The sequence below is a fragment of the Tupaia chinensis genome, unplaced genomic scaffold (genome assembly GCF_000334495.1).
Source record: "Tupaia chinensis unplaced genomic scaffold, TupChi_1.0 Scaffold000115_1, whole genome shotgun sequence".
Lineage (NCBI taxonomy): Eukaryota > Metazoa > Chordata > Mammalia > Scandentia > Tupaiidae > Tupaia > Tupaia belangeri.
In genome coordinates, this window is record NW_006159579.1 from 9,018,580 (window position 1) to 9,032,714 (window position 14,135).

Sequence of the window (14,135 nt, forward strand, 5' to 3'; positions counted from 1 at the left end):
GCGGGTAAGCCCGTGCTTGGCAGTGCCAATGAGCAGGTCTCGGTCATGCTTCCCACACTCCCACCAGACTGGGAGGTAGAGGCTGGGCCTGCACAGCTGGAGGCGCTCGTGTAACTGAGGACACCTGAGCACCTGCTCGCGGACCTTCCTCAACAGCTCGATGCGGTACAGAGTTCGTGCGGCTCGCTCCTCGGTGATGGGCTCCACATAAATGGTGGCATCTGCAGGACCTAGAGAGAAAGGGAGACACAGAGCCTACCACTTAAGATGGTCCTTGATATTCCCAGCATCCTGATTCTTAAGAGTTTAATTCCCTGGCTCTTCAGCATAGCGGGTTTAGGTGTAATGCTAAAATAGGAAACCAAGAGGAATGGAAAGTTTTTGTTTTTGTTTTCTGTTAGAGAGTAAGTGTGATCCCCAGACAGAGAAGGAGAAGAAAAAGCATCTCTCAAAATGAATGCTCATGCAACAATCCCTTCTCTTTCATTTCTCTCTCCTTTAGGGATATTGGGTACATACACACACACGCACATGTGCCTGGAATGCTTTCAAGCTGCCAGGCCTAGGATTTGAACTGCATAGTTGGTCATGAGTGCTGACTGCCTTAACCACCAGGGCACAGAGCTGGTCTGGGAATGAAAGATTTTTATGAAAAAAGGGCAGACCCAATGAGGTAAAAGAAGGGCATTAAAACATTGGTTCTAGAAATCTTTCCAATATATCCAGCTCCCTGGCCTGAATGAAACACTTTAACCATGCCACATGGGGCAGAGGACAAAGGTTAAATGTCTGTGCATGCTGCCATCAGCCTGGAATCCATGCTTGGTAACCTCAAAGTTTGTTTTAGCTTTCTTAAAATATGGTCACATGGTCCAGAGCAAGTGTGTCTGCAAATATGAAGCTCAAGTGGAACCTGGAGGAAGTTGCTCCACATTCTAACCAGGAGGAAATTTCTTAGATAAGCCTGCCATTGGATTGTGGGATTTTAAGTGACATTTACCTTCTACAGTTATAGGTCAGCATATGAGAAAAAAATTTAATGTTACTAATGTTACTGAGCTTAATCTAAGGAAGGTGTAAAAATCAGAGTCCAAAAAATTTTGATGTGACTTAAACAAAAAATAAAACTCTCCTTTGGAAAAAGTTAGTATTTCGGTGATATTTTAATCTGAATTTTGACATTTGCTGGAGTTATATCATTTTGGGAGAGAGATTTTATTTTATGAGGGCAGGCACAATTAGATTTTTTTTTTTTTTGAGGGTAGGGAGAGATTTTTACTATAGGGCATGTGCACTCACTGGAGAGACAGAGGCAGAAAGTGAGAAATCACACCCCTGGGGGGATGGCCACAATACAATTCCTTCTCCTCTACTCTCCTCCTGGGATTTTCTAGGCATGCATGCACATGTGCCCAGCGTGAGTTTCAAGCCGCCAGGTCCAGGACTCGAACTGCTGTCAGCCACGTAGAAGTCCAGTCCGGTAACACTATACCACTGTTAGCCCATAAGTGAATTTTTAAAGACCTATTTGTCTTTACCCAAATTCCTCAGCTAGACTTTACCATTATAATTATACCTAAAGTAACTCTGATTTGAGCACCATCATGGTTTCTCCTGTTTTCATCTGACAATACTGACAGAGTTGTCTCACCGCCATCTTTCCGTGCAGGCAGACGACAGACGTTCCGGCACATGGCCACGAAACTGTAAAAATAGTGTTCTAGGCTCTCATCCGATTTCTTGTCCAAACGGGAAATGATGCGGAACTGTGTCCAGTCAAAGATTTTCTTTTCTTGATCATAAACAACACCAAAGGAAGAAACTGTTCTATAGAAGTCTGCCTGCTCTCTCCGAGTCCACCTTGAGATTTAATCAGAAAGGAGAATTGTTTATTTCTTTTCTTTTTTAAAAAGTTGACAACTATTATTAAACACATACTATGAGAGCCCTTTAAACTAAGCCCAAAGGGCTGATTTGTCTATTTTATTGTTAATTTTTTAAAAGTTAATTTGGGCTAAGAGGCTTAGAACAAAAACAGTCAATATCATCTTCCTCCTGAAAAGGTAAATACCTTCAAATCTTTCAGCTCATTCTTCTACTATTTACTGCCCTACTTCTAATTCATGTGTGCATACTTTGCTAGCTCTTGATTAATCAATTTGAGGAATTACCTAGTTAACTTCTGCTTGTAGGAGATAAAGACTCTTAAAATACTTATGTACAGTTATATTTTTCCTTATTTCCCCCATCTAACAACATAAAGTCACAGACTTCAGGAAAGACTTTCCATGAAATTTTACCCCTTCATCTTATAGCTAAGGAAACTAATACCTGGAAGGGAGCACCTGCTTAGCCTGCACAGCCCACCCCCAACCCTACATCTCACTTTCTTCCTGGCTTTATGTAGGTGAGTTCCCCCAACAGAAGTCTTCTCTAGGACACAAAGGTCTTCTAGTCCTTACATCTTATAGGATTAAGGTAAGACTTAAGGGAGCTGGATACTTATATACCACTATGATCTTTATGAGGGGTCCTTGGGCATGGTACTCTCTATCCCTGGGGGAACTGGCCAGGAATGGAGCAGGGTTGAGTCAGTGGAAAAGCACGAGGTAGTGAAGAAGGGGCTCTGGTTCTTTTCTTTGGAACTGTGCAAGATGGGTAAATATTTTCCTGAATTACCAAATTTCTTGAAGTTGAAAAGGAGCACAGAGAAGTAACTGAATTTGTTATGTGATATTAAATCACTGGGTGTTAAGAGAGAAGAAAATTCTAAGTATTGCAGCTTTGTTGGTATTTTCCAGTGGCATCATTCCTAGCCTCCATGTGCCAGCCTTTTGTAGTTTTTAAAAGTTTAATTCCCAAATAGGCAAGTAACAAACTTGACAACTTGTACCTCCCTTCTGGACTTGCATTTTATGGTATTATTGCTCTCAAAGGCTTGATAAGGACTCGTAGCTATCCTAAGACAGCTTCAATGCTCACTATTTTCTTTGTGATTAAAGGGGTTAGAAATGGCCCAATATAGGCCAGTGTGGTGTTTTAAATCCATACCCTCAGAACCTGTGGACTGACCTAGAGAAGAACATAAAGTTTGAAAATTGTTAAAAGTCAGAACCGTGAACAGTCCTAGACCTCATCAGACTCCCCGGTCACCAGGACAATGCCATCACATTGGAGGTTGGGGTTACTAAACTTTATTGACAACCTAACATCATGAGAGAACACAAATACACTTGCCCTCCAGCCACCAGCTTTACCTTTGGTCACCTTTACCCAGCTCAGCATGCCCTTTTGGCCACTGGCTTTTACCTCTTTTGGGCTTCCTTGTTGATGAGGTCCATTTCTGAGGCTCTCCTGAACATCTCTTCCTGAACCCAGTATCCTTGGTTACCTGGTCCCAGAACTTCAGGTCGGCAGAGCTCCTTGCGGTTGCAGCGCTGGTAAACAGTGACCAGACGTCTGAGACGAGCTGTGAGAGCGGACGAAACTGGCCAGGGTGATTTGTCTGGGTCAGAGCCATCCTGGGCTTCAAACATCAGTGAGGATATTAGTATTCACAAACAGAATTAAAACAAGGGGGACTGTTTTGGGTTTTGTTTAAATAAACAAAGATGACTCAATAACTTGAAGTCGTTACTGCTGTAATAATGGCCTAGGAGCTGGCACAGCTGGGAGGGCTGCAATTTGGCTTTACAAACAGCCTGGGGTTTGTAAAGCTGTGGTTGGCTTTGTTATCTCTCAAATACAGAGTGCGGACCTGACTTCAGGATCTTGCTCTAAGTACAGGAATAACAGACCCTTTTTGCTGTTCTCATCATATAAAACTACAGGCTGGCCCTTTCACTTGCCAAAGCCTCTGTTAAGCCTGAATTCAGAAAACATGAGAAGGAAAAAAATCCAAAACTCTTAACTTAAAAAACAAACAAAAAACCCACCAACAAAACACAATGCAATTGTAATTCCTTTTTACTTCTCAAACCCCATCCTAACTTAAGATATCATCATTTATTTCAGTTGAATTTTAATGCCATGTGGAAGAAAGAAACCAGACTCATACTAAAGCCCCAGATTCGACTCCAGAAGAGTTCAATGAAGATCAACTTACTTGGCTTTTAAAAAGAACCTCCTTAAAAAATAGAGTTTTTATTACATATTAACTCCAGGATAACTACAAGCTGGGACCTTACTTTTCTTTGCCTTCAGAAGGACACAGTCTCACCTGCCCGGCTGTCATCCTTCTTTTCACCGAAGATGCCATCACCGCCATCGCCAGAACTTTCCTAGGGATAAATGAAGCCATGCCAATAATAAAAACGCAGCTCAGAGAAACCAGCCCAGTCAGGCCCTTCACAGAAGGAATAAGCATGCACGAGAGACCTTTCTGCCCAAAGTCTCAAATACCAGGATGGTACCTGATAAACAAAGTGTATTTATGCCCAGTCTTAAAAGAGTCAGAAGGCAATTTATTTAAAATAAGCATTTCCCCTGCCTGGAGCCACGTGGAATGATTCTGTCTGTAGAGAATCAGCTTAAGGAATGAACTGGCATGTTGTACTGGAAATTACATTTTACAAATACTGTTTTAGCTGTGAATTTAAATATTTGTTACTACACCATCATCACTTGCAATTTAATGTTGTCATTTCATGAGGTCTGTGCCTGAGTTTTTGTTTTCTGCTGTGAAAAAGTGTCATGCTCATGCTCACTATGGTTAGCTTTACTTCCCAGCAACAGACACTATTTTCATAAAACATGACTGCTCCAGACATGAGGCCTGACAGTGCAAAACCCCAGGAATTTAAAATTAAAATCATGATTTGAGGCTCCAAGTAAATCTGGAGTAATCTCACAGGCACAGAGCTTGTCCAAGGAGGAGTATTTGTCAGATGGGTCTCCTGGACTCCTTTATGAACCCTGTCTTGGCCTCAGGAACAGGACTAAAAGCTTGTGGGAGAGTTTAGGAGCTCAACTCAGTTTTCAACTGAACTCCATTTTAAACAGCATTAAAACTTCCTGATTCTTTTGACCTGAATGATGGCATAGAACCATCTCAGGATTTAAGATTTTGCCATGCCAGAGAACAAGATCAAAGAAAATAAGATTTGGCAAACTGTGGCTGTAGGTTATTGCTATGTAGCCCTCAAGCAAAGAATGGTTCTTCTATCTTTAAAGAGTTTTAAAAAAGGAGGAAGAATGCGAGACCAAGACTTATATGTGGCCCCCAAGCCAAAGATATTTACTATCTGGTCCTCAACAGAAAATGCTTGCTGTCCCTCTACTGGAACACGCAGCAAAGGTGACCAGTAACCCAATACAGCAGGAAGACACAGACACCTATGACTGCCAATAGTCAGAATTCAAAACACTCTCACAGGCCTCTGATACCACTGACGGACATGGAAGAAAACTCAGAGACAGTAAAGAGGAATGGCCCTTTTTCTGAATGTATTTCTCTCTTATGTTGAATAGTGATAATACCTAACATTACTGAGAACTCTGCTAAGCACTGTGCATTTTTTTCCCTGCATTAATTCTGCAGATATTTTTTATAAATGTGTGCCTGGCTCCATACCAGACACTGGAACACAAGAGGGCAGGTAGGGGCTGCCCTTACAGTGCAAAGTGTAAGCTACAAGGGATCTACCTTATCTAGTCTACTGTCCTTTTAAAACCCTTTCCATAGCTTATCTTATTTAGTTATTAGACTGCTTATAAGATAGAAGTGACCATGATTCTCACTTTACAGGTGCAGAAAACTGCCCTCAGAAAAGCTCAGTAATGTGAGCTTGCAATAGCGGACCTGGGATTCTAACACAGGCAGTCTCATTTCAGAGTCAACTCTTTCAACTACCCAAGCTACCTAAAAAGGGGCAACAAGACAGTCCCAGATAAAAATTTGTTCTGGAGAGTGAAACATATTTGGAATCAGAAAATACTAGCTAATAGCCTTTCTCTGAGTCAGAATTATCCTGCCATGTAGGTTGACCATTTGTACCATTTGGAAGTGGCACTTACATATGCCATCTCAACCTATATTAGCATTTAGATAAAGAACAAACAATAAACAACCTACTATGCCTTAGACACTTTTCTGCCAGAGAGAACCTTTCGGATATCTCCATTGTATTCACAAATGATGAAATTCACTAGGTGAGAAATGTCTGATAGCTTATGAAATATGGGTGGCAGGCCCTGGAGCCACCATGCTCCTTATGATGTACTGCTGGCTGGTATGGGCATCATCCTACCCAAATCTGCAGGTGCAGGTCCCAGCCTGGTGCAACATAGGCACATGGCCCATGCAGGGCTCCCTTCTAATCTGTTGGGGCACAGCTAGCAATCACAAGAGTTTTAGGTAAAACTCAAGTAATGCAAGTTTTACTATTTGCAAGTGCCCTCTTCTGTATCCTAACTTTTCTTGGAGGTACTTCTCTCTCTAGAAATGATAGATTGAAGAAGACCTAGCTTGTTGGTCACTCAGGTTAACTAGATAAACGTGTGTGATGTGCTGCAGCAGTGAGATTCCCGGGGAGCTGGACAGTTGTGGGCACAAAGAGGGTCTTGCATCTGAACTGTGCAGTTTAACACTTAGTGTCACGTTTCTGCTTTCAGGAATCAAACTGAAAGAAACATTCATTAGAAGAGGTATAAATCGAGGTCAGTAAGTGGCATGACGGTTTAGGCACTGGACTCCCACATGGTTGACCATGGTTCAAGTTCCAGACCTTGCAGCTTGAAAACCACGCCAGGTGTGTCTGTGCACGTATGAATGTGTGCTTGGAAACGGGGAGGAGAGTGGAGGAGAGATTGTGGCATGGTCATCCCTATGGGGGTGATTTCTCATTCTTCCTCTCTGTCTCTCTGAGGAGTATACTCGCCCTGTGGCAAAAACCTGGGGGGGGCTATAAATCAGTCACGTCAGAGTGAAGGTCCCCAGATAGTGCTGCTGATGACAAGAATGCCAACAACAAAGGACATCACTTGGTTACAACATGCCATTTTTCCATCTTGAGGACACATGTGGAGTCTGAGAGTCCACTACTCTCTGGCCTTGGGTATTGTTTTGATCTCTCTCAAGCTCATTTTGTTCTTTTCAAAATAGAAATGATAATACCTACCCTACTTTACAAGGTGATTGTGGAAAACAATGAGTAGATGTATGTAGCATTCCATGGTTCAAGTTCCAGACCTTGCAGCTTGAAAACCACGCCAGGTGTGTCTGTGCACGTATGAATGTGTGCTTGGAAACGGGGAGGAGAGTGGAGGAGAGATTGTGGCATGGTCATCCCTATGGGGGTGATTTCTCATTCTTCCTCTCTGTCTCTCTGAGGAGTATACTCGCCCTGTGGCAAAAACCTGGGGGGGGCTATAAATCAGTCACGTCAGAGTGAAGGTCCCCAGATAGTGCTGCTGATGACAAGAATGCCAACAACAAAGGACATCACTTGGTTACAACATGCCATTTTTCCATCTTGAGGACACATGTGGAGTCTGAGAGTCCACTACTCTCTGGCCTTGGGTATTGTTTTGATCTCTCTCAAGCTCATTTTGTTCTTTTCAAAATAGAAATGATAATACCTACCCTACTTTACAAGGTGATTGTGGAAAACAATGAGTAGATGTATGTAGCATTCAATCAAAGGCTGGCACAAAGCAAACACCCATCAAATAGTAGCTAAGACTGGGGAAATCTGACAAACAGTCCCAACTATTAGATAATCACTTAAGATTTCTTTCCTTTATTGAGTTTTTTTTTTTTGGGGGGGGAGAGGTTTTTGCTATAGGGTGTGTGCGCTCGCCAGACAGAGAGAGACAGAGAGACAGAAAGCGAGAAATCACTCCCCCAGGGGGGGATGGTAAAGCCACAATCCCTTCTCCTCCATTCTCCTCTCGGGATCTTGGGCACGCATGCACACGTGCCCGGCGTGAGTTTTAAGTCACCGGGTCCGGGACGTGAACGGCGGTCGACTACATGAGAGTTCAGTGAAATAGCCATTACGCTAACTGCTGGTTCCCTTGAGTTATTTTTTTAGAGAGATTTTTTTTTTTTGGGCGATAGGGCAGACGTATGCACTCGCCGGAGAGACAGAAGGCAAGAAATCACCTTCCAGAGGGGATGCCCACTCTGCAATCCCTTCTCTTTTCTCCCCTCAAGATTTTGAACATGCACACATATGTGCTTGGTGTGAGTTTTAAGATCCTGGGTCTGGGACTTCTTTTTTCAAGATTCCTTTTTTTGGAGAGAGTTTTGCTATATGGTGCAAGCTATTTAGATAAAGGGGATCTCTCTGTAGTGTACGTAACAACTGTCTCTGCAAACTAAAAATACCTCAAAATAAAAACTTCCACTAGAATTAATGCAATATGGTCTACATCCTTGAAAATTTCACAATAAAATGTTGGGAAATCACCCCCCAAAGGGGGATGGCTATGTTGTAATCCCTTCTCCATTCTCCTCTCAGGAATTTTCTTTTTTTTGGAGAGGTTTTTGCTATAGGGCGCGTGTGCTTGCCAGAAATACAGAGAGAGACAGAGAGACAGAAAGTGAGAAATCACCCCCAGGGGGGATGGCCACGCCACAATCCCTTCTCCTCCTTTCTCCTCTCAGGATCTTGGGCACACATGCACACACTCCTGGCATGAATTTAAGCCACCGGGTCTGGGACTCGAACCCCGTTGACTACATGGGAGTCCAGTGACATAGCCATTACACTAACTGCTGGTCCCTCCTCTCAAGATTTTGTGCACACACGCACATGTGCCTGGCATAAGTTTGAAGCTGCCAGGTCTAGGACCTGAACTGCAGTCAACTAGGTGGGAGTCCAGCAATGTAACCATTATGCCACCTGCTGGTCCCAAGATTTCTATTTTCCAAGGTGTGTACTCCAAGGAAGGCTTCATAAATACAATAAAATACTAGCAGTAACAAAGGTCTACTGAGCCCATAGGTATTAGGCTGGGGACTTAATGCACATTCCCCCACCCCCATTAACTGAGTGTAACAACTTGTAGCAGACAGGAGGAAATTGCAGAATGGGGAGGTTGATGATTTTGTTCAAGATTATACAAAGTTATTCAGTGGTGAAGATGGAATGCAAAGGTAAAGGATTTGAACTCAACCACTATGCCTTTGACAGGCAGAAGAAACACTGGGTTGAATCAAAACCACTGCCAGTAACTAACAGTAACTCTACTACATGTTAATTCCCCACAGGGGGCGAAGACTGAATGGAAGTGGATCTAAGATAACAACATAATGCAGCTTCGTGATCATGGAGATGTCCCCTATCTTGACTACCAATGTCAATACTCTGGTTGGGATAGCTTACTATAATTGTGCAAAATGTTACTAGGGGAGAAAATATTTAGATAAAAGGGATTGCTCTGTATTGTATTTTACAACTGTCTCTACAAACTAGTTATCTTAAAATAAAAACTTTCATTAGAATAAGAATGCAATGTAGCCTGTATGCTTGAAAATTTCACAGTAAAATGCTGGGGAAAAAGGAATGCAACTGTAGCAATGCAATCAAGTTCAAGTTCCCCAAGATCACTACTAAGATGGGATTTCTCTCAATACAAGAAACACTGTAGATTACCAATACAGCATATTTAACTCACCGTTTGCTTCTGGAGGCCATCTGTTTTGTCCTCAGCATTGTCCTCTTTATCTGTGTTGCCTCTAAATAAAAGAAAAAGAAAAAAAAAAGACATATCACCTGAGAGTTATGTTATAATCAGGATACTTTCTAAAAAAATACCAAATCACTGATGAACAAAAGAGTATTAGTAGATCCTTTCCTCCACAGGTACTCAAAACTTAGTTTTCTCCCTCTCTTTAGAGAGAACTCAAGAGACACTGAGAAGGGGAGAAATCATCGCCAGCCATCATGACCCTGCACAAGAAAATTCACTCAACACAGACTGCAGCACTAGGTTCTAGCCTCATGATCTAATCGGGCAAGTTCAACAACAATACTACTGCCTATCAAGAGTGATTTGGGAGCCAGCCAGTGGCATGGTGGGTAAGGAGGCTGGATCTTACAAGGCCGACTGTGCAGCTGAAATCCTGGACCCCATGGCTTGGAAACCACAGGGACAAGTGTGCTTAGATGCACAAAATCCCAAGAGTAGAATGTAGACGGACTGTGGTACAGTCATTCTCACTAGGGGGTGCTTTCTCCTTTCCCGCTCTCTCTTTCTCTCTTCTCTGTCTCTCTCCAACAAGTACACATATCCTACAGCAAATTAAAAACAAATAAAAGAGTGATTTGAATATGTGGCTTAGACTCCAGAGACTGAAGACCGTACAAACCAAGCTCAAGCTGATGTGCCAATCCCTGGCCTTAGTAGGATGAACCTGACCCTCCTAGTTTTGGGAAAGGCTTTTTTTTTTTTTGATGAGAGGCCATGCCGCAATCCCTTCTCCTCCATTCTCCTCTCGGGATCTTGGGCATGCATGCACACACGCCTGGTGTTAGTTTAAGCCACTGGGTCTGGGACTTGAACCACGGTTGACTACATGGGAGTCCAGTGACACAGCCATTATGCTAACTGCTGGTCTCTAGAATACAATTTTAAAAAAATTGCCAGAAGGGAGACCAGCAGATGGTGTATTGGTTACATTGCTGGACTCTCAAGTAGTCGACCATGGATCGAGTCCCAGACTCAGTGGTTTACAACTCATACTGGGTGTACATGTGTGCAAGCTGAAGATCCTGAGAGGAGAAAGGAGGAAAAGGGATCAGCATGGCCATCCCCTCTGGGCCATCACCCCAGGTGAGGTGATTTCTCACTTTCTGTCTCTCCATCTCTGTCTCTCTGGAGAGTGCATGTACCCTATAGCAAAAATCTCTCAAAATAAAATTGCCAGCAGGTGAGTGCGTTCCCCCAGGGGGGTGGGGGGGAGAAAAATGCTCCCCCAATGGGGCATGATCACGTCAAAATCCTTTGTCCTCAATTTCTCCATTTTGTTGGGATTTTGGGCACATAGGCACACACGGCTAGTGTGTTTCTTAAGCTGCCAGGGCTGGGACTTGAACTGCAGTCAGTCATGAGACATATGACTCCCCTAAGTCACTAGGCTATGGGACTGGCCTTGAATGCATCTTTATTATTTGTCCATGGGAAACACCTTTAAGGCAGAGAGTATTATGGCAGCTAAGTGTTCACCAAGGGTTAAGGACAGATGGAAAATGCATTTCATACTTTCTTAGCCTGAGCAGATGGTTACGGGATCCTGGCAGTGTTATACTTTCATGTCCAGGTCTGTCCACAGCCCTAGGCAATGCCAACAAATTTTCCTCTTTTGAGGATGCCTGCTAAAAATATGAGGGGTTCAAGCCAAGAGCTTATCAAACACAAGCTGAGATAAATGTTGTGTTCTCTAAATACGTATGTATGGCTTAGAGAGCTATAGTTTTTAGCTGTTAATTTAGCTTTCCTGTGAATGTACACATTTGAGGGCTAAGCCAACAGTAAATTAAACTCATTAAACTCATCCAAGTGGGGGATGCTTCTATACTTTTGCACACAACCCATGGACAGGCTGAAATACCAAGGCTGTCAAGCGGCAGCTCCTAAATCCATTTTACTTATGGACCAGGCAATCCTTAACTAATACTAGAATTTTTTTTTTTTATTAAGAATTATTTAATTAATTTTATTATTATTTTTAAAAAATTTGACCAGAGAGACAGAGAGAAAGCAAGCTGCCAGGTGCAGGACTTGAACTGCAGTCAACCAAGTGAGAGTCTAATGCCTTAACCACCATGCAACCTGCCGGCCCCTGATATTGGAATTTCATCTGAGAAACTTCAAGGTCAGAAAACCTATACCTGATATTTACTTTAGCTTTCTGCCAAGTAAGAGAGGTCTAAATTCTTCCTGAAAAATTCAACTCAACAAGAATCAAACCTGATTAAAAAGCTGGGCAAGAGGGTGGACAGCCTGGGAACCTGGTATTATGTTCAAAGTGCTTGGAAGTCAAAGCACAAGTCTGAAGCCCAGCAGGTATAACCAAAGTGGCAATTCTGAAAGATGGTGGCAGTGTGGCAAGCTCACGCACCCTATAGGGAAACCTCTCCAAAAAAAAAAAAGATGGTGGCAGTGTGACGAGGCTTAAGGGGGGTGGCCAGACCCTGAGAGTGAGACATGAAGAGTGTTGGATGCATGTGGTCACAGATTAGTGGCAGGGCATGTCCCATCGGAGTTGGCCCATGAGACTTCTTACCTTTCAGGAATGTCCGAGGTCCCATCTGTAACACCCTGTTCTGCAGAAAGAGACTTTTCGTCTGGCATCCCGACCTTCTCCAAGAAGCAGAGTGCTGGGTCTGCTCGCATGGCATTGTACCTCTCATAACCTGATCAAGAGTAACGAGAGTTAGGACCAGCAGTTAGTGTAATGGCTATGTCGCTGGACTCCCACGTAGTCGACCGTGGTTCGAGTCCCAGACCCGGTGGCTTAAATTCATGCCGGGCGCGTGTGTGTGCGTACCCAAGATCCCGAGAGGAGAATGGAGGAGAAGGGATTGCGGCATGGCCATCCCCCCTGGGGGGGTGATTTCTCACTTTCTGTCTCTCTGTCTGTCTGGCGAGCGCACGTACCCTCTAGCAAAAACCTCTTAAAAAAAAAAGAGTAATGAGAGTTGTCATGACTCCTATCGGAATGCACAAAATCTACTGCAGGCACAGTCATTTTGTTTTCCTTATTAAGTAAAAAAAACATAACAAACGAACAACAATATTTACTTAGGATTAATCAGATCCTAAAGACTTCTGGTCAGGGAAAGATTCTGGAGCTGAATCTCTCAGGCACCTCTCAGCGAGCTTGACCAAAACCAAAAGTTTAACCAAAAGTTTAACGTAAACACTCATTGTCCACAAAGAGACACAAGATACGATACAATTCTCACCTGCCTGCTGATGTGGGCAGCAAGGGGAATTAGAGAGTTGGTTTGCAACTTCTTCCACTCACACCCCTCCTCCCACAGCTCCGACAGCTCCTTAGGCGCTGAATGGGCCTTGTTTTCTACAGCTAGGAAAGCTGACCATGAAGAGGATTACTACAGTTGTCTATGGAACTAGAAGAGACCTGTTGCCTCTGTATTCACAAATTCGGGGTGAAATTCTAATTCACGCTGGCTGGGGCTTTCAAATTGCTGCTCACTCCATCCCCAAAATTGACAACAGATGGGACATTCTGACCCATAAGAGGGGTATCAAAAGGGAGGTAAAGGAATGAAAAAAAAGTTCTCTTAATTTGATAAAAGTCTATGTCTGAGACTCTATTATTTTATCCAATCTACCTAATGGAATCTATTTTTTTTAAATTTAAAAGAATTACTTACTTAATTTCATTTGTTATTATTGTTATTTTTTAATTTGGCCCACCAAAGACAGAGAGAGAGAGAAAGAGAAAATGAGAGAAAAAGCCATGAGGTCCAGGACTCAAACCACGGTGGACCATGTGGTAATCTAGTACCTTTAACCACCATGTCACCTGCCGCCAGCCTCTGGAATCTATTTTTAAATGTATGCTCACTTTTAAAAAATGTTTTTCTCCCGAGAAAGACAGGAAGAGAGGCAGGCAACCCCAATAGGGGCTTCAGCTGCAAACAGCTACCCATCCCCCCACTCCCCTACCGGCTCAGCCAGCCTGGATTGTGGGCACATGCCTACTGTGTGTAAGGAGCCTTAAGGTGTGAACTGGGCCCTTCCCAGGTAGGTCCAGGAAAGCAGAGTGTGGCATTACTGCTACATAGTCACCTGGCCCTTCAACCTAATGGAATCTTGTAGTATGAGATATTATTTGACAATGTAAAGGATCCAAATTTATTGCTGTACCAAACTATCTTGGGGGAAACTCCTTCATGATCATAAAAACCCTTTTGATGGTGACCCTAACAAAGTCAGTCTCTAGCTTGGTAGTATGCCCACTGCAGGTGATGGAAGAGCTGAATGTAAATGAGAATCAGTCTGGCTGTGAAGATTTACCTGACTGTAATTGCTGGGCGTTTTCTTCCTACCTGGGTTTGTGCTCTCCCATCACTACTAATGCGGCTCTATCTGTTTTTTTTTTTTTTTTTTTTTTTTTTTTTTTTTTTTTTTGGGGGTTTTTTTTGAAAAAGGGGGGG

General features: G+C 43.1%; 1 protein-coding gene across 1 annotated transcript in view; it reads right to left on the reverse strand.

Moving 5' to 3' along the window:
• Positions 1–14,135, reverse strand: part of CHD6 (chromodomain helicase DNA binding protein 6) — a 266,925-nt gene that overhangs the window by 22,912 nt on the left and 229,878 nt on the right. Inside the window, exons 27-32 of the mRNA XM_027770197.1 lie at positions 12,233–12,362; positions 9,622–9,682; positions 4,220–4,280; positions 3,310–3,526; positions 1,652–1,860; positions 1–230 (exon numbers count right to left, since the gene is read on the reverse strand). Coding sequence (XP_027625998.1) covers positions 1–230; positions 1,652–1,860; positions 3,310–3,526; positions 4,220–4,280; positions 9,622–9,682; positions 12,233–12,362 — 908 coding nt within the window. The remainder of the gene's footprint in view (positions 231–1,651; positions 1,861–3,309; positions 3,527–4,219; positions 4,281–9,621; positions 9,683–12,232; positions 12,363–14,135) is intronic.